General features: G+C 39.2%; 1 protein-coding gene and 1 long non-coding RNA gene across 2 annotated transcripts; both read right to left on the bottom strand.

Annotated features, from left to right (window-relative positions):
• Positions 1 to 3,404: 3,404 nt before the first annotated feature.
• Positions 3,405 to 5,054, bottom strand: LOC142169006 (uncharacterized). Its single transcript, XM_075230198.1, has one exon. It carries the CDS (start codon positions 5,052 to 5,054, stop codon positions 3,405 to 3,407), a length of 1,650 nt encoding a protein of 549 aa, XP_075086299.1.
• Positions 5,055 to 18,238: 13,184 nt separating this feature from the next.
• LOC107761207 (uncharacterized) lies at positions 18,239 to 19,642 on the bottom strand. The gene is made up of 2 exons (XR_001642534.2): positions 18,896 to 19,642; positions 18,239 to 18,524 (listed from the first exon to the last, which is right to left on the bottom strand). It is a non-coding gene; the product is annotated as an uncharacterized LOC107761207 (long non-coding RNA).
• Between the last annotated feature and the right edge of the window lie 2,375 nt (positions 19,643 to 22,017).

Raw genomic sequence — 22,017 nt, 5'->3', positions numbered from 1 at the left:
AACTTAGAATGAAATTCTAAGCTGCCTACGTACCTCGGTGAAGGGGATTAAGTCATAACTTAGTTCAGAGAGATGCATTTTTTTGTTTTATTTTGTCCTAATTTTTGCCTAGGCTGCCTCTCGCAAGGTTTTCAACCTAGCTGACGTTTTTTTTGGTCTTGACTTTTGCCTAGGCCGCCTCTTTCGAAGTTTTCAACCTAGCAGACTCTTTTTATTTTTTGGCTGTACACAATTTAAACTAATGCGGGCCAGGAGTATAACAATGTGTAGTTTAGGCTCATGTGTCAAGGAGAGTCATGATTTGCAGTTTAGGCTCGTGTGTCGAGGAGCATAGGTAACTTTCATGGGAAGTATTGCTTAAAAAATTTACCGTTGATTGGACAAACTATGAGACCATCCTTATCAACAATTTTGTATGCGCCACTTGAATATGCTTCTTTCACAACATATGGCCCATCCCATTTCGAAGTAAACTTGTCGCCTATGCGTTTGTTGAGAATTATGGGTCTTCGAATAGCTAGGACCAAGTCTCCCACTTGGAATGATCGTGGCCGCACTTTCTTGTTGAAGGATCTAGATAGTCGAGCTTGATATCACTCCAATTTTTATTGCGCTTACAATCTTTTCTCATCCAATGCCTCTAACTCTACTAGGAGAAGTTGAGCATTCTCTTCGGACGCGAGTCCTTCTTGGATTGCGATCTGCAATGATGGAATTTGTTGCTCTAGTGGAAGGACTGCTTCTACGCCATACACCAAAGAGTAAGGAGTTGATTGTATAGTAGTCCTGAAGGTTGTACGATATGATCAAAAAGCTTCACCAATTTTTTCATGCCAATCCCTATTATTCTTTGCAACAACTTTCTTCAAAAGGTTACCAAGCGTCTTATTAAAAGCTTCAGCAAGGCCGTTGGCGGGTGCATTATACATTGAAGACTTATGTTGCTTGAAACCGAACTTCTCGCATAGACTGCTTACGAGCTTATTGTCAAATGGTGTTCCATTATCAGTGATTATGTATCTTGGTATGCCGTACCTAAAAATTATATTTAACTTGATAAAATCGGCAACAATTTCCTTTTTCACTTCCTTGAGTGGAACAGCTTCAGCCCATCTAGAGAAGTAGTTTGTGGCAGCCAATATATACATCTGTCCCTTTGATGACATTGGAAGTGGTCCAACAATGTCAAGTCCCCACGCATCAAATGGCCACGAAGCTACAGCTAGATGAAGAGGCTCTGGAGGTTGGTGGATGTAGTTGGCATGAAATTGACACGCTTGACATTTTTTGGCATGCTCCATGCAATCTTTCACCATTGTCGTCTAGTAGTAGCCCATCCTCTTGATGCGAAAATGGAGCTTAGGACCAGATTGGTGTGCTCCACATGAGCCAGAATATGCTTCCTCTATCGCTTGGCGGGCTTATTCTTTGTCAAGACATCGCAAGAATAGTCCCTTCAAAAGAGCGGCAAAACAATGTCCCCTTATAGAAGATGAATCGTGGTGCCCTTTGCTTGATGTCTGTTCTTTGTCGCGGATCCTCAGGTAACTTTCCGTGTTCAAGGTACTCTATCAGTGGTTGCCTCCAATCTTCTTCTTCAATCACTCGAACAGACGTATGATGGCTTTCGTTGATTTGAAGAACAAGAAGTCTAGGAACAACCCATTGATCACGCACATATACCTTTGTTGACTCATTCTCTCCAAGTGCCATCGTCGTGGCCAAGTTATCCAAAGCATCAGCCTTGTGATTTTATTTTTTTGGTACGTGGTTTAAGAACACTTGGTCAAATCTTTCAAGTAAACTAGAAGCATGTTGATGGTATGGCAAGAGATCTTCCTTCTTTACCTCATAACACCCCAAAAGTTGGTTGATGATCAACTTCGAGTCGTCGTAGATCTTCAACTGTAGAATCTTCATGTCTAATGCCATATCAAGACCGATGATCAAAGCTTGGTACTCTGCAGCATTGTTGGAACATGTTTCACCTAAAACTAAGGAGAATGGAAAGACTCATCTTTCTGGAGAGATCAACACAACACATTCACCCGCACCGTTACGACGTGCGGATCCATCAAAGAACATTGTCCATGGTGGCAATTCTTCAATGAACAAAACGTCTTCATCTGGAAGCTCATCATATATCTCGTATTCCGCCGGAAGAGGGTGATCATCTAGAAAATCAACGAGTGGTTGTCCTTTCATAGCCTTTGAGGTGTATATGTGATCTCATATTGGTTAAACAATATGGACCATCCTGCTAGGCGTCCGGAAAGAATAGGTCGAGTCATCACGAACTTCACAGGATCTACTCGAGAGATGAGTTTGATGGTGTATGCTTCAAAATAATGCCTTAGTTTCACTATTGCATAAAGTAATTCTAAGCATATTTTCTCAATAGGCGTGTGGTTCAACTCAGCTCCTATCAGAGTTTGACTGAGGTAGTACAAGGCTTGTTCCTTTCCTTCATCGTTCTCTTGAGCAAGTAGTTCCTCAAGTGAGCGTTCTTGTGCCACAATGTAGAGTATCAATGGATTCCCAAGCATTGATGCCCCTAACACAAGTGGATTCAGCAAGTACCTTTTGATGCTTTCAAAAGCATTTTCACATGACTTATCCCAGTGAAAAGGGACATCCTTCCTCAATAGATGATTGAGGGGTTGACACCGTCCGTCCAGATTAGAGATGAGCCTCCGGATGAATGCTAAGTTTCCTTGGAGACTGCGAAGCTCCCTCAAGTTCTTCGGCTCAGGTATTTTTTGAATGGCATCAATCTTTGCGAGATCAACTTCAATTCCACGATGATGCACAATGAAGCCAAGAAACTTTCCTGAGGTAACTCCAAATGCACATTTAGGTGGATTCATCTTCAGGTTGAATTTTCTTAACCTTTCGAAAATAATCCGAAGGTCTTCAAGGTAGTTGCGCCTATGCTTTGTCTTCACCACTAAGTCATCAACGTAGCATTCAACTCTCTTATGAAGAATGTCATCAGAGATGTTTTGCATTGCACGTTGGTAGGTGGCACCACCATTCTTCAAACCGAAGGGCATCACTTTGTAATAGTATATCCCTTTTGGAGTTCGTAAAGCGGTACACTCTTCATCTTTTGGAGATATTCTGATTTGATTGTATCCGGAGGACCCATGCATGAATGACATAGATTCATGCCCTGTTGTAGCATCACCCATGAATTCAGTAATTGGTAGCGGAAAGTCATCTTTCGGACATGCCTTGTTTAGGTCACGAAAGTCAACACAAACACATATTTATCCATTCTTCTTCTTGACAGGTACAATATTCGAGATTCATGACGGGTATTTCACCTCTTGAATAAATCCCGCCTCGATGAGCTTGTTGACTTCGGCTTCAATTTGTGGTACTAACTCGGGTCGAAACATGAGTTATGACTGCTTCATAGGGCGTGCTGCACACTTGATTCCCAAATGATGAACGACTACCTTAGGACTAAGTCCAGGCATTTCTTTATACGACCAAGCGAAGACATCTTTGTACTCAGTTAACAATTTGAAGTATTCATCCTCCTCTTGAGGCGTAAGAAGCTCACTAATGAAGGTTGGGCGTGGATCTTCTAGAGTTCCTAAATTGAGTTCTTTAAGCTCATCTATAGTTGATTTCCCACCATCTTCCAATTGAGGGGGAGCCTCGTGGACATCATCATTAATTTCAAGGCATGGGCTATCTTCCACTGTTATGTAATGGGATGTTTCCACAAACTCTAACTTTTCTCTTTGACTTCCTTGGATGGTTGGCATGGCTCCTTCCTCTTTCCTTGTTTCTCTATGAGGCTGGCAAGTGTAAACGATGGTACTCATTTTCACCTTCAGCGGACCATCTGTAGATATTGACAAAATGGACTTCCTCTTCATACGTGATGGGAAAGTACTATAGATTTCCTTGTCAACAACAACATCACAGTGACCGTGCTCCTCATGTTTTGACAACTTATTTCTAGATGGTGACTTCTTCGTAGTTCCCAAGTGACAAAAGATAGAGGTCTTTGAGATATCAACCACACCCTTTAGATGTTTGGGAGATACACATTCACTTTTGTGACCTAGCCTTTCAAATAATAAGGCACAAGGTGTTGAGCCTTCAATGTGATCAAACACTGAAGCAGTTTGTTTTATTTTCTTGTCTTTAACTTCCTTCGTATCCTCTACCGAGGTGTGTTGCGATGAAGCTATCTCTTTGTTTCTCTTAGATGAAATTCGAAAAGGCTCTGCCAAATGGAATCCTAACCCAAACTTAGGAGTAGCGACGTAGTGCCCTTGCTTTCTCAACCTCATTTGGGACTCAGTAAGCCCATGTATCTTTTCACCAATGGCTTCATCTTTGAGTTCTCCTAGTCTTGATGGATTTGAAAAGTTGTAACCAGACTTTTCAAGCAGTATGAAAGCCTTAGGATCAAAGTTCCCTTTTATTTTATCAGCTAGGAGATTGCCTTTAGTAGACTCACAACTCACGGATGGGATTTGTGCAACTGGGACAATCATATGCTCCTTCAAATGTTGGATAGCTTTGTGACTCATTCGCTTCTTTGGAGTACATTCCTGTAAAAAAGGATGCCCTTTCTTTCGATGCTTACGCGGAACATAGCGAAAAATCAGATGCTCCTTAGGAGTCTTTGTCTGTATGTCACCTTCAGATGATGATATCTTAATGGAGACTTCTTCAGTTCTCTTCTTAGGAAGCTTGGCGGTAGCCCATTGAGCCTCATTTTCTTCTTCTGACTTCACATCAGCTTTATCGACTGATGATGGTTTCTCCACACTCGGTTCACAAGAAACTAGGTAGAATTTTGCATCTGCAAAGTATGACTCCGTCTCAGTGAAAGAATTGATGTCTGCATCAATTTTGACTATCTCTCCATTCCTTCTATACTTCAGACATTGATGCAAAATAGACGATAACACTCCATTCTCATAAATCCAAGGACGTCTAAGCAACAAGTTGTATGATGTTTTGGCATCTATGATGTGAATCAAGGTGTTTGATTTTATCTCACCAATGGATAATCGTACGCGGATCATACCTATGGCTCATTGTCCTCCTTGTTTGAAACCTTGGATTGTTAGATTACTTTTGGATAGCTCATCGATAGAGATCCCAAGATTTTTTAGCACCATCTTCGGTATGATGTTGATAGCCGAACTATCATCAACAAAGTATGCGATTGAGATATTGTTCCCTAATGGCCCTACAACGAACAAAGGTCTGTTATGTGGCTTAGACCCCAGTAGCAAGTCATCATCTGTGACGGAAATTGTTGCAAAACATGTGACAACTTTTCCGTTATCATGATGTTCTTTTGTTTTCATTGGAGCAAGCTCATCGTTGCTTTCCTTTGTTTCATCAGTACTAGAAACTACATGAGTTGCACCAATGTGACCTCCATGAAGGAATTTTCTAGGAAGAATTCATGCAATGTGATGGGCTTTCAAAACTTCGGCGATAAGTCACCGTTAATATTCTTGCTAATAGAAGATTTGATAATTCTTGGTGGTTGTAGCTTATCCACATCACTTATTTTTGCTCTTGGCTTAGGAAGTCGTAGCCTCAAAACTGCTTGATGTTTTCATTTCTTGTGAATGACTAGAGTCCAACCCTCATCGTCTTTGTCTTTGGACTGAGTGTCCAGCTCTAGTGAACCTTTAAGAGTTTTCCTTGGAAGATCAACTTCAACGGGCTCGAAACTTCCAAATTGTAAGAAGGCAATGCTTGACATGTTCTGCAACCTTGACTACTCCTTTTCCTTGAGCGTGATACTTGCATGATTTGCTTATGCTATTTCATCCATGTCTATGATGATTTTTCCTTCACTTACAAGAGCCATGATTTTCTCATTCAAGATGAAAAATTTCTCTGTAGGGTGGCTAATGACGCGATGAAATTTGCAGTATTTCAGATCACCAACTTTACCAATTTCCTCAGGCCTTTTTGATTCAGGGAGATCGATGACTTTCTTGGCCAGCAATTCATCAAGGATTGTGGGTACTTTTGAATTTGGAAATGGATAAACCTTTTCCTCTAATTCCTTCAAGGTGGGACGACGTTTATCCTCTTAGGGATATTGACTTGTGGTTTTATCCTCCTTTACCTTTTTTTCTTGGCCGAGACTTTCACGGAAGTTGCTTTCACTGCTATAGATTCTTTGGTTTGGTGCTTTGATGCAATATTTTTCTTGAACTCCTTCTGATCAGCAAATGGAGATGCCTTTCCATGACTTGCGATGCTTAACTCTATGTCGTGAGCTCGCGTTGAAAGTTCTTCAAAAGTTTATGGTTTGATCCCTTGTAGGATGTACAAAAGACCCTAGTGCATTCCGTGAATGCATATCTCCACAACAAATATTTCTAAAAGGCTATCCTTGCAGTCCAAACTTAACGCTCTCCAACGATTGATGTAATCCACCACAGATTCGTCCTTCCTTTGCTTGGTGCCTGTCAGCTCTATCATGATTACAGTTCTTCGGGTACTATAAAAATGATTGAGGAATTCCTTCTCAAGTTGCTCCCAACTATCAATAGACTTGGGATCCAAGTCAATATACATATCAAATGTGTTTCCTTTCAGCGAATGAACAAATTGATTTACCAAAAGTTCACCATGCATTCCGCATTGCTACAAGTCTCGACAATGTGAGCAATATGTTGCCTTGGGTTTTCTTTACCATCAAATTGATACAGCTTTGGTGGTTGATAATTGGTTGGCATGGTTAGAAAATCAATCCGCTTAGTATTCGGCTTAGAGTAGTACAACAAACTTTGTGATGGTCCGCCATATTGAGCTTTGATGGTATTTGTTATCATGTCTTGCAATTGTTGGACAGATAACGCTGCAACTGAAGCGGAGTGCTTTTCCTTTTGAATGTTGAACTTGGCAAGCAATTCCTCAACATTTTCGAGGTGGAGCCATGTGAACGAGGAGTGACGTGGCTGGACTCTTCAGGTACATAGGCCTCCAATTTGTTCATGAGTTGAGCGATTTGAAGGTGTTTGTCTTCAACGGATTTCTTCAAGACTTCTATAGTCTGTTCCATCATGGAAAACTTTTCATCCACGTTAGTTGCATCAGTCATTAAGGCGTTGACCTTTGATAAAACTGGAGATTCCACCAAATCCTCAAATTCACCAAGGTTGGAGGCTGTTTGAGAAAGTTCGTCAAATAGCGAGAATGTGGTATTGCCCCCAAAGATTGCGGTTGCAGATGTCACATGAGATCTGCTCTTCTTTGCCATCTCCAAGGAGGCAAAGTATTCGGATCCATCCAAGCCACTATCCTTGAACTTGATCCATGTTATTGGTCCAACATGATTGAGCTCAGCGGATGCGGCAACAATAGCATCTCTGCATGAAATATCATCACACTTGCAAAAGGCCATTGCAGTAGTAGATCTGAAGTTTATAGTTTTCAACTTGCAAGAAGGAGAGATAAAGGGTAGAATTGGTCCCACTAAGCATGCCAAAATCTGTTCGCAACAAATTTTCGTAGTACGACAAAATAAATTGCAACAAAAATAATATGAATAAAAAATAGAATTTATTGATAAATATTTATGAGTACAATTCTATGTATCCCTTGATTCTCCTCTCTAAAATTCTCCGTGATTCGAGGGCTTGAGAAGAGTCTTTCTTGAATGTAGGATGATGCAGACCTCCTTGTGATGTATTTAATCGCCAAAAACATCGAGCGGCACTTTGTTGTTATGGATTGATCTCTGGAAAGAACTCCGTTGATCACTCCTTTGTTGAGGAACTATGCACTTGATGATTGATCTCTCTGTTTGTGGATGCCTTTACCAATTGCGGAATGCTCTTTTCCAATTCTGAATGTCCCCATAGAGTTATGTAACCCCTCTATTTATAGTTGTAGAGGATGGACAGTCCAACTAAATATGAACTCTCTTGCTTGATTCTGATTGGCTCATGTGAGTCATCAAACTTATCACATAAGTTATGTGATAAGCTTGCTTGTGATTGGACAAGACATGTCATTTTAGACACTTGGCAACTCTTGATTGGTCACTGTTTTAGTCTAGGATTGATACATCATTTCACACGTGGCATCATCTTGTTGGCTTTGAGCTTGATAGGATATGCCATGTCAGTTGACACATGGCATGAGTCTGGGACTTAAGATGAAATGGACCTTGGGCTTGCAAATAATAGAAATGGACTAATTTAATTTGTAAAGTCGAAATTAATTATTTAACCCAATTGAATTTAATCCAAATATTGTATGGACTAAACCCAATAAATTTTATATGTCTACAGCCTCACCTAGTACAAGCTGTTCGAGAAATAAGCCACCTCAAACACCGTCTAAAATCTCATATGACACTATCAATGAGCTAACAAGCCACAACTCGAATATTACCAATAAGGAATAACGAACCCGAATACAAGAATATTTGGCATGCGCAACGAACAAAAACAACCAAACCAATGCTATGAACCTATCTCAGAGATGAGAAACAAAACACACAAAATAAGTATAAGGAACTGTACTCAACATCTCACTGTTGCATCGTGCAACCCGATCCATACATGATACCGTTGCAGCGTGCAACCCGATCCAAACATCATACCCGTGGCGGCGTGCCACCTGATTCACCCATAACCGTCAGTAAAGGATCATTCATCGATCCAAAATGTCATACCCACTAAACACACATATATCAACCACAAGCATGCCAAGTGCATAAACATAACCCTGGAGAGATAGATAGCACCATGCGCTACAAAGGCCTTAGCACGACTAAGGTGCAATAAACAACAAGCATCTCGAGAACTGTCTTGCTCATATAACACCACAACCTGCACATGATCACATCACACATGTGAATAATCAAGCCGTCTCACCACCCACATGGCATAATGGAGTAATACATGAATTTCTTCAGCTGCTTTTGTTGTTATTGCTCTCACCTGTCACTACACCACCTCAGCAGGTTGGAAATAGAGTTGGAGATGAGCGCTATCCAGAACAAAATGGACATATGAGTGATCGATTACGAGAGCTCGACCGATCAGACCGGGAAGAAGAGAAAGAAAGGTCAATCTCCGAAAGGCCTTCGCAGAGCTGAGCTTTAGGGGGAATACTTTTTGTGGTCTTGCACATGGAAAAGTCAAGTATTCTACTTAGATGACGACAAGAATAACATCTAATGCCCGCAGACTCATCCGTAAGAAATGTTATGCCGAATAACCATATCTGATCTTGCGTAGAATATACATTCACATTAGGTCTACCAACAGACCCCCAAGCCGATTCTGATCATCCCAAAATAGGCCAATAACCTTCCAAAGATCCACAATGACCCTATCCATGACACACACGATCAACCGTCAAATCAGGAACAAACTTCCACAGTCCGCAACCAAAGGAACAGAGCGTCTCTCAGACATAAACCCTCCAATCAACGACCAAAGCAAAATCTTCATACCTGATTTTAATCTATATCACATAAATGGCTGACATGTCACACTTATACAATCATCCCGCGGGAGATATTCCCACGACCTTCCGCACCAGGTAGCAAAATCTGCACATCCATGGCTACCAACCATACTATTACTGTAATGCAAATAAAAAATCCCTAAATCAATACACAATGCCTCTTCCACAAAACACCATTCTCAAGCGACACAACAATAGCGCCAACATACTCTGAACATCTGAAATCTCTCCCCAGCTCTTCCGAGCTCGTGACATTCCTGTCAAAACTGGATCACAACCATGATCCTCAAATTCCAATTTCATGCTGCTCACTGCACCTATCATGCTGCTACGCGAGAGTACAAGAATTTCATCATAACTCCTGAACCACCAATAGAACAAACATTTCATCAGCTAGAACCTTTCACTTAACTCATTTTATAAGAATAATCGCGACACACAACCAACTTTCCCATAGCCGCAAAATACATAGAACTCAAGCCGTGTTCTTAACCGTCATAACTCTTCCGATACCTATTTACACATAATCAAAATCATCAGAATCAAATACCTCAAAATCAATCAAATTACGGAGGATGTCAAGCACGCACATACAACCAAAAAACACTTGTATTTCCTTTACACACCGAAGGAACCGATCATTTCCTTAACCATGCCGATCCAAACCACTACTAGGCTGACTCAGCTTCTTCCGATTTTTTTCTTGACTTGCCTTCAGAATCAATACCTCTATTTAATCACATAATAGATCCCAATTAATAGTCATCTCGAGTGATCCAAATAACGAGACCACATCATTTCAATACCCATAAGCCATTTTATACCCTCCTCATGCAGTCTATAGTAATTCCAACTGATACACTTGCGCTAATTAGATCTTCTGCGAATTCGAAGCTGTTTCTCCCATTTTTCTAACACTGCATCGTAGACCCGATGATATTCATAGAAATACTCCAAGTCTCTTTCACATTCCGCTGCAAAAATAATTCCTTAGCCACACGACGAACATAAAAATCCTTAGGCACCGTAATTTAATTCTTAAATCCACTAGAACCATCATTGAGAGTCGCCCACTATGACTTGGTTCCGAATATATAGCCAAAAACCAGTGCTCCGTTAGCACACGAACACTCCAGAAGAAGCAATCAAATGAATCTCTTCCCTAGCACATCACATTCACGAAGAAATATCAAATTAGGGTCTTTTCAAAACCTGCACATATCAATAAGGTGAAATGTAGCACACATCCATCAAATTCCTTGATCGAATTACCCCTCATGTTCTCTTCCTTGATCATAACTAATCCTCCAAGTACCACTAGCCAGAAACTGCAAAGGCACATAATCACGCGACCCAATCTTCGATGGTAGGCTCCCCCACTTAGCTTTAAACCATAATTGCAAAACCGAAGGACCCACAATGACTTCTCCCCTAGCTACCATGACCTCACACAATTACTCATCCAAATATTTCACAAGCTCTTATTGTACTAATCATAACACGCAACGAATTACCGGTCCCAAATGCATTCTAAACCTCCTAATAGTCGCACCCCCTTCTTTACGCGATCCAAGGCCACATCGTAATACATGCTTCATGCTGGATAGAAAGTAGAACTCTTCATAGGAATTTTACCAGAAATCATGTAATCCGTAACCTTCTCACAGGAGATAACCTACCAGTGTAACCTCATATCGGCATCCCCCAGCAACATTGCCATCATTACATCCATTATGAAATCAATTAATCTCCCTAGGTCCACACTCATCCACCAGCCGTAAGAATCCATCCATTCATTAACATCAACTGAAGGTCCAACAATATGTTTAAAACTCGGAGCCATATTTCATCCCAAAACGATAATCAAATATTCACATTTTCCTACATTCCGATTGAGCCCCTTCTCATCACATTCGTACTCCCTAAGTACAGAAGCCACCTCAGGGATCATCTTTCTTGTACCATCAACACGGGAAACCCCGATTCGATTATGAAGTTGCAACACACCATCATCTCTGATAACTGCTTCTTAGGTACCATTTCACAACACCGTGCCCTAGAGGCAAACAAATGAAAACTATCATACTAACGAGCCTTAGTGCATTCAAACAAGGACGACGACACCACAACACAAACAAGAATTCCACCATGTTTGGAGATGTCAAATCTCGCTACTCCTTTAACCAAAACCTGAACATCTTTGGCCTAATTGCATCTCCTGCACTGGAATTTAATATCGAATCTTCCAATCACAAACCGAACAACCCTTCTCCTGAAGCACTCAATGCCGCAACACATAAGCAAACACCCTACTATTCACACTAGTACTTCATGATAACAATGTATGATCATCGCAATATACTGTGTATAGCCCTGAATCTGTGGGCAATACCAACACTGAACTGAAATGACTGAACACCCTTCCACGAGGCAACAATAGTAGTTTGCCCTCATAGTTCAGGAGAAAACATCCGGTAGCACACCTGTAGACCCACCACAACTCCTCGATGCCTAACTAATATCGAGTGCTCAATATTGTGTTCCAATGAATAGGAATGAACTGAAGACATAAGCTTCAACCGAAATCAAATCGCACGACAAGGAATCAAGAAAGGGAAGTTCTTCCTAACAGCCATGTAGCCTCTTGAAGATACATACAGACGTCTCAATACCGATCCGGAAGACTCTACTAGACTTGCTCATGACTCGTGAAACCTAAATGAACCTAGTGCTCTGATACCAAGCTGTCACGACCCAAATCCCATAATAGGTCGTGATGGCGCCTAACTATACTGCTAGGCAAGCCAATGCGTGAACCTCCACTTAACTATCCATTTTAAATTTTTAAAATCAGGAATTTCATTAAATAAATAGAATAGAATCTATCACTCATAGAAACGTGTGCTTTTCTTTACCAAATTTTAGAATATAAATAAATCATAAAGTGAAGTTATAATAATAACGTGAAATAAAATAATGAACATCCACTAGGAACCCCCAAAACCTATTATCACAAGAGCATGAGCATCTACTAGAACAATATAACACAACCACAACATCTGTCTGGAATATAAAATAGACTAGATATAATAACTAAATAAGATGGAGACTTTGTGTGTTGTGAATCGTAGCATAGAATGAAGTTCACCATAAAGCCCCCTAACAGCTGCGCCAATGCGGCAAGATGGCCACCTAATGTACATGCCTCAGTACCTACACATTCAGTGCAGAAGTGTAGCGTGAGTACGTAAATCAACGCGTATCCAGTAAGTATCTAGCCTAACCCCGAAGTGGTAGTGACGAGGGACATTGACACTTAGTAGTGGTCCACTAAATCAAATATAATAACGTAGAGAAGTATGAAACATGGTAAGTAAACAATGAGAACTGATATAGGCAAATAATACGGTCTATAACTGAACAGTGAACACAAAGTCCTCAATTATCGGATACCTCCTCAAGTGGAATACGTAACGGTCAACATGAAATCAATGGTCACATCTCAAGTTAGGAAACTCTTGAGTACGCGGACTCCTTATCAAGTATTTCGGATGGTTCTACCGAGGCGAGTGACCCGATCCTATAAGAGTGTGATACATAATCCTGCCGAGGCTAACGGCCTGATGCCATAAGAATACGATATATGATACTACCGAGGCGAACGACCCGATCTTATAAGAATATGTTACTCTGCCGAGGCGAATGGCCCGATCCCATAAGAGTATTGCTGAGGCATTCAGCCCGATCCCATTAGAATATGGAACTTTAAAGGGTCACTGACCTCACTCACGAATATACGTGTGAGTTATAAAATTCAAGAAAACTTATTGGACAAATACGCACAACGCGGAAGAAGTCCGTAAAGGAAAGTACAATTTCCACGAGCTATCCACGGCTAATCAAGTAGCTCGTCAAGTATCTAATATAGCAAGTCCGATACTCTACGCGAGTCTAGTATCGGGTTAAATGTAAATTATAGCATTTAAACAGGCAAGAATAACTCAAATAATATAATTAAAGCATGGCGTGAGTCTAAGTCTGCCTGGACATAATAAAAAATTCTAGCATACACGCGAACACCCGTCACCTCATACATGCGTAGCTCCCACAACATGTAGCACATAATTAATATAACACCTAAGGGGTAAATTCTCTTTCATAAGGTTAGACAAAAGACTTACCTCACTCTGAAATCTGATAACCGGCTCTAACGCCTCTCTAACTAATCAAACTGATGCCAAACAATCCGTAACTAATCAAACAACGCGCAAACCAATCAAAATATACTCCAATACTCGTAATTTAACAATTTATAATAATTTCCAACTCCACTCGAAAAGTCAACATAGTCAACCCCGAGCCCACATACCCGGATTCTGAAAATTATCAAAAATAAATATTACCCTTAACTTATATAGTATATATCCATAAAATCATCCAATTTCATCTATGAATTGACCCTCAAATCAATGATTTACCATTTCTTAACTTTGGGGCTCAAAATCCCAATTTCTACAATCCAAATACAGATAAAAATTATAACCAACGGGAATAATCATAGAAAAATATCAAAATAAAGGTTTGATATTTACCCTCTTGTTGAAAGGATAAAAACACCGTAAACATCACCTCAAACGGAGCTTTAGAATTCAAGATATGCTCAAAATACTAAAATGCTCGGTCTAGCCATTTAAAACACTGCCAGGTGATTTTTGTTCTTTGCCTTTGCGGGACACCTTCGCGTTCACGAAGAGAAATTTTTTGTGTTGACCATTCAACCCAGAAATCCTTCTTCACATTTGAGGAATATCTCTCGCATTCGCGAACAACAAAGGTTCGCACCAGAAACCACCATACCGACACAGAAATGAGCATAACTCTCTCATATGATCTCGGAATTCGATGATTCTTGTTGCTATGGTTCCGTAATTACGATACGGATCTAATGATTCAATCTAATCACAAATAAAATTCCGTTTTCTCAATATGGTACCCTTTAGTCCTAAAGAATCGACGCCAAAACATCAAATGAGAGCGCGACACAACCCAAACACATCCGAAACACACCCGAGGCCCCTACGATCCCGTCCAATCACACAAGCCAGTCCCAAAACATAACACAAACATACTCGAGGCCTCAAATTACACCAAACAACATCAAAACCATGAATCACACATCATTTTAAACTTCTAAAACTCATGCCGAATCATACCAAATCAACTCGGAATGACCTCAAATTTTATATGCAAGTCCCAAATAACACAACAGACCTACACCAACTCCCGAAATGACAATCCGGATCCGATATCGATAAAGTCAACTCTCAGTCAAACCTATCAACCTTCTAAACCTTTAATCTTCCAACTTTTTCCCAAAAGTATCAAATCAACCTACAGACCTCCAAATCCAAATTCAGACATATGCCTAAGTCCAAAATCATCATCCGGACCTAATGGAACTGTCAAAACTCCGATATGAGGTCGTTTACTCATGTAACAACCCGACTTATCATTTTAAGAATTTACGTCCCGTTCAACGACTTAATATCCTGAGCAACTTCGTAATACAAATTATGACTTGCATGTGTGATCAAGTTTGGTTTTTGGAAGGTTCTTAATTAAATTGGAAGAACAATCCTTATTTCTAAGGCTTAAATAAAAAGAGTTTACTGGAGTTGGACTTTTGAGTAAACGACCCCAGAATAGAGTTTTGATGATTCCAATAGCTTTATATGGTAATTTTGGACTTAGGAGTGTGTCCAGAAAATTATTTGGAAGCCCGTAGTTAAATTAGGCTTGAAATGGCGAAAATAAAAAGTTTAAGTTAAAAGTTTGACCGGGGAGTTGACTTTTTGATATCGGGGTCGGAATCCAGTTCTAAAATTTTTCATAGGTCCGTTATGTCATTTATGACTTGTGTGCAAAATTTAAGGTCAATCGGACTTGATTTGATAGGTTTCGGCGTCAAATGTAAAAGTTGAAATTTCTTAGTTTCATTAAGCTTGAATTGGGGTATGATTCATGGTTTTAGCGTTGTTTGATGTGATTTGAGGTTTCGACTAAGTTCGTAATATGTTTTGAGACTTATTGGTATGTTCGGACGGGGTCCCGAGTGGCTCGGGTGAGTTTCGGGGTGGTTTCAGACCATTTCTAGGCCATTTATAGCTGTTGGTTTTTGGCTACAGCAGTGTGCTATGCGATCGCGTGGAATTGGCCGTGATCGCGAAGCACAAAATGGGGAAAAATGGTCAGTGAATCGCGATCGCGGAAGGACTTTCGCGATCGCGTAGAGGAAATTTTCTGCTGCACTGACCCGACTTTGGAAGCTTATGGTTGATATTCTACAGGTTGTCCGGAAAGAGTTTGGAAATCGCGAAGAAGAAATTTGTGCTGCATAGGGTTGACTTTGGAAGCTTATATCTTGAAATCTATAAGAAATTGGGAGATGACCAAAACATGAATGGTGTCTTGGTGTCTAGTTTTCAGAAATTTAAACCATTCATTATTTGGAGTTTTGTACAAAATATTATGACCATTATACTAGAGGTTGTCCGGAAGAAGTTGGACAAGGCTGTTGGGGAATTTGTTCTTCGCGATCGCGGGAGAATGGCCGTGATCGCATAGAGTAAATAAGGGCTGGAAAATTTTGTGCTTCGCGATCGTGGGTGTTTTGCCGCGATCGCATAGAGGAAATGACTGGGCAGTAGATTTAAGTTCTGAAAATAGGACTTCGTCCCATTTTTCATCTTTGACGATTTGGAGCTCGGGGAGAGGCGATTTTAGGGAGATTTTTAAGGAAAACATCGTGGTAAGAGTTCTTAACTCAATTTTGGTTAAATTAACTGAATCTGTTATTTTTATCATTAAATTAATGTTTTGGGTTGAAAATGGTAGAACGTTTATAGACTTTAAATTGAGGATTTGGAGGTCGATTCGTTATCGGAATTTGATAAAATTGGTATGGTTGAACTCGTATCGGAATGGGTGTTTGAATTTCGTAAAAATTCCATCGGGTTCTGAGAGGTGGTCCCCGCATTGACTTTTGGTTGACTTGTAATGTAAAAAGTTTTAGTCGATGTTATATTATCCGAAATTATTTTTGATAAATTTTAATGAAGTTATACAATTAATTTGAATATATTCGATCTGTCCAGAGGATTTATTCAAGCAAGACGACTATTTTGGAATATTGGCATAACTTCAAAAAGGTAAGTATCTTGCCTAAGCTTGAGTGGGGGAATTACCTCTTAGGCATTGAGTCTTATGTGGAAATTGTGTAGTTGAAAACCATGTACGCGAGGTGACGAGTACGTACTTGGTTTATATGTGCAAATTATACCGGTTAAAATTGTAGACATCCTTATGTATTAAACTAGAAATTGTTGGCACTTATTAAATCCTTTATGTGTCATGCCTCGTTTCTTGTTTATCGAAATTGTATCTTATATGATAATTTGATGTTATTGTCACTTAAATTTTTATGTGAATTTCGTGTGCTTGTTGATTTGATATTTTCTTGGAATTAAATTCATTATGGAAATCCTTATCTGCAAATAATTGTTAAATAAGTTTAAAATGAGGCATTAATTTATATTTATTAAAATCTGGATTAAAGAAGGTGTTGTCCTATGCTGATTTACTTTTCCATCTCTCTTGATTGTTTTGAGGTTTTATATATGTTGTCTGGAGCCTTGAGCTATTTTTGAGAAATTTATTGATTTTACTATATCATAAAATCTTCCATGTCGTCATTGTCACACCTCCTTTTTCCCGAGGGGATAGGGGAGTTTTTCCAATTAAAGTGACATTAATCGAAATGAGATTATTTATTTAATCAGAGTCGCTACTTAGTATAATTTATGGTGTCCTAAGTAACAGGTTTATTTTAAATCCCAAATCGAGGAATTTTGACTCTGTTTAAAGTCTGCAAAAACCAGAAGACCGGGTAAGGAATTTTGTTAACTCGGGAGAAGGTGTTAGGCACTCCCGGATTCCGTAGTTTTAGCACGGTCGCTTTAATCATACATGGCTTAATTAAATTATTTAATTACGTATTTTAGATCCTATGTGCATTTTACCTTTTACCGCTTTTAAATTACTTGATTATGGCATTATGAAATTATCTTGAAAAAGAACCACGTGTGTGTGAATCCATTTGTTTGGTGCGCCAAAAAGTATGTCACGCGTACGTGTACACAATTAATGACACTTTACTAAGATTGTTGGCCAAAGTCGCGCGAACACGTACTTTGATTTATTTTTGGGAAATCATAGTCATGTCACGCAATCGATTAAATGCACGCCTAAGGCATTGTTACGATTATTTGAATTATTTTCCTAAACTTCTTTGAGATTATTGTGGAAGTCATGATTATGGATATGGATTTTGTGAAAAATGAATGTAAATTTGCTAAGGGGAATGAGTAATATTAACCGCATCTAAATTTTTTGGAAATGTTTGACAATGGTTAAGCATTCTGCTAAAATTGGAGCCAGCTGCATGTATTTACTAATATTAACTTAAAGAAAGTTCTCATCATTTTGGCCAACACGTTCCAGATGTTGGCCTTTGCTCAACTTAAATTCACAATCTGGCCATATATGAATACAACCCATGGTCTCGGAGTAAAAGAGCATAAATTCAACTAATTGATTTCTCTAGTGGAGGCATACGTAAATTGAAACCCAAGTATATGAACTCAAAGACATATGGATCTATACGCTGATTTTGTCAATAATAATGAAAATTTTCAAGTAAACAAATACAATTCATTATCGACAACTATGTATATTTCATGAAGGCATGGGGTCAAGAATTTAACAATCATGTACAGTAACTGGGCTTGGGATTTAGATTACAAATTTCAACAATCTAAAGCTAGTTCAACGCATTCCATGATTCCATTCACAATATCTTGCACGACCATTGCTATTCTTGAATCATACACCTCTCGTTCCTTCGGACAGACCTCTGATTTATAAAAAAATAGCCACTGGGCTACTCTTATTAATCGGCTCTGTCATGCATAACAGCTAAATGGCTAGGCAACACGTATGATTAATCTATTAGTATAGATATCATTTTGATTATGAACCACTGATTTTCAAAGAATAAACCATCATACACTAAACAATAAACTCATTATGAGATGATTTTAATATATAAAAGTTGTAAATCAAAACAATGATGAATATGTGATATTAAACCTACACAATGACATTGAGTAGTTGTGTAAACTAGTCAAAAATAACATGAATCACCATATTTAGTTCAAATGAATAATCAAAACCAGAAATTTACACGGAAGCAATTGCAGTGAAACATAGTAAAGAGATCAGACACAAACAACATCAGATAATCCGAACTTATTCATAATTGCAACAGGAAGCTAAAAGGCAAATTTGTACATACCTAGTGGCAGGAAACAACAAATAAGGGACCAAATAAATGTCAGAAAACCAGGTATAAAGCCAAGTTTAACAGAGCAGCATAAACAGTAGCAGTACAGAAGGAATAACTTCCGAATTTAGCCCAGAATCAAGCGAAACTCAGAAAAAACTACTGAAACGATGCAGTGGCCTTTTAGCCTTTTTTTGTTTTTGTATTTTTTGACACTAAAACTTAAAAGAAAACCGTAGAGGACAATCGAGAAGAAGAAGAGCACTCCCTAATTTTCCTCAAAATTTCTGCCCTAAAAAGAAATCCCCTCCTCTATGACTGAAAATCCTTCCTATTTACAGATTCACTCGAACCTTCTCTCCTTGGATGCCAAGGAATCCGAAAATCACCCCCAAAAATCCAAAAAACAATCTCGGTTTGGCGAGATAAGACAGATGTAAGGAGTAGATCGAGTGTGACTCAATCCTACGCCCCACAGTTTTCCTATTTTCGCCAAAAGAGCATAACTCTGACAGAAAAATAAGAGGGAGTGCGTAAAATTCGGAAAGAATAATTTCGTTTTGTCAGAAATCCCTTAGGATTAGAGTGACGTGGAGAAAGGAGATGAGGAGGGACCATGTGCACGAGTTTGCGAGTTAACTCGCCTGATTCCGGTGAGTTTGGGCATGTTGTAGCGGCGGACCAAGGTGGGGGGTTGAGGAGATGCGGCTGGGTTAGTTTCTTTTAGGATTAGGGTTTGTGTTATATTTGGTGTGAGGAAAAAAGGTGAGCTGTTGGATTAAAGTTAGTGGGTGGCTAGGATTTAGAGAGGGAGATGGGGCGGGTCATGGGTTCAGGGCGGGTCAGAAGCTGGGTAGGGGGAAAAGGTGTTGGGCTGGACGGACTTTTGGGGCAATTGGGCCACTGAAAATGGTTGTGGCCCAATCTGGAATTAAGCAAGCTTTCTTTCTTCTTCTTTTTTTCTTCTTGATTTTTAGCTTAATAATATTAATTAAAATCTTAAACTAAGTCATACATCAAATCTAATTTGTATAATTAAATTTATTTTCTATTTCTAACATAAAAGTAATTAATTAACTTAAGACTAATGAAAGGAAATTACTAATTTGCAACTAAAAGCTAAAAATACAAAAATGACCAATATTTTTTTGATTTTTTTTGTTTAATAACGCAATTAACTTATGTAATTAAATCCTAAATGCAATTAAGACCTAAAATGCTATGCATGAAATATTTTAGACATTTTTGGTATTTTTCTCATGATTTTACAATGTTAAATATGCAATAATGCAAGCAACAATTAACAAGAAATCCCTAAAAATTCTATAAAAAATTAAAATAGTTAGAAAAACCTATTTTGAATTTGTAGGAGTATTTTCCGTCGGGCAAAAATTATGTGCTCATAGCTGCCTCTTTGCTCGAAAACACGAAGAGTTTTTGGGCAAAGATAAAGTGAGCGAATATGAGCGATTTTTGCCCGTTTGGATACTCCATTTGAAGTGTTTTGAAAATTTTTGACCGAACCTTGCTTCTGAGGTTGCCTACATATCCTCTGCTATAAAGGAATCAGGTCAGTGTAGTTCTAGAAATGTTTGGTAGCTGGAACTACCGAGAAGTTGTGATTTCACTACTGTTGCTGCTGTTACTGCTTGCTGAACTCCTTATTACACCAAAATAAAAATGAAAAGAAACTAAGCAAATCTATCAGCTACGAGTTACAAGATTCCTATCTATAGGTCTTCAGAAACTTGATCTTGAATCTTCTACAGTTCTGTTGCGCATCTCGAACTATCGACTCGCATTCTTGAGCGGACTCCTACTACCTCTGACTTGAACTTGAAATAAATTCCCTCATTCTTCCAAGTGGGCGCCTGATGCTAACTTAACTTGAAACAAATTCTCTCATTCTCTAGGTGGGTGCCTGCTAATGACTTGAAACTTAAAATGAATTCCCTCATTCTCCAGGTGGGTGCTTGCTACTGACTTGAACTTGAAATGAATTCCCTCATTCTCCAGGTGGGTGCTTCCTACTGACTTGAACTTGAAATGAATTCTCTCATTCTCCAGGTGGGCACCTGCTAATGACTTAAAACTGAAATAAATTTCCTTATTCTCCAGGTGGGTTCCTGATGACTTAAAACTGAAATAAATTCCCTCATTCTCCAAGTGGGCGCATGTGCTGACTTAAAACTGAAATAAATTCCCTCATTCTCCAGGTAGGCGCCTGCCGACTTAAAACTTGAAATGAATTCCCTCTTTTTCCAGGTGGGTGCATGATGTTTAAAACTTGAAATGAATTCATTCATTTTCCAGGTGGGCGCCTGCTGTCTTAAAACTGAAATAAATTCCCTCATTCTCCAGGTGGGTGCCTGCTGACTTAAAACTTGAAATGAATTCCCTCATTTTCCAGGTGGGTGCCTGATGTTGAATTAAAACTTGAAATAAATTCCCTCATTTTCCAGGTGGGTGCCTGATGTTTTAAAACTTGAAATGAATTCCCTCATTTTCCAGGTGGGCGCCTGCTATCATAACAACATAGACAAAACAGAGAAAATTGTCTGCCCCAGTTTGTACCAGGAACATTCATTGATTGTTAGTTGAATCCCATTATCCAGGAGAGTTCTGAAAGTTTAAAACTAGATCCCATTATCCAGGAGGGTCCTGAAAACCTGAAATTAAATCCCATTATCCAGGGGGTCCTGAACAGTTGAAATTAACTCTCATTATCCATGAGGGTCCTGAAAAGTTAAAACTGAACTTATCTAGAACATGCTTTTCTCATGGGGATTCCTGGCAAAGCAAACAAGATTTCTTGCCCCTACTTAAAACAAAGAAAATTTTGTCAGTTTGAAAATGTGGCGGTTAGTTTGTGGCATCCATGCTGAAAGTGTCTGCTTTTGCCACTACCCCGCTTCATTTTGATTAGCTGCTTCGGGCTACAAAGAATTGTTTGACCTTTCAATCAGACCTCGACCACAAAACCTCTGAATGACTTGAATCCCTTACACTCAACTCGTATGACACTTTTATTCTGACAGCTGTTGAACATTTGCATTTCCTACAAATTCACGAATCACTTGACTACCTGAACTTCGATTACCACCGCATTGCTCATTCTAAATCATGTCACTTGT

Source organism: Nicotiana tabacum, chromosome 14 (genome assembly GCF_000715075.1).
Source record: "Nicotiana tabacum cultivar K326 chromosome 14, ASM71507v2, whole genome shotgun sequence".
Lineage (NCBI taxonomy): Eukaryota > Viridiplantae > Streptophyta > Magnoliopsida > Solanales > Solanaceae > Nicotiana > Nicotiana tabacum.
Note: the sequence above shows the minus strand (reverse complement) of the source record. Positions and strands in the feature narration are given on the sequence as shown.

Bases quoted from the DNA above. Each gene is read 5' to 3' on its own strand.
- LOC142169006 (XM_075230198.1), bottom strand. From the start codon at position 5,054: ATGATCCGCGTACGATTATCCATTGGTGAGATAAAATCAAACACCTTG.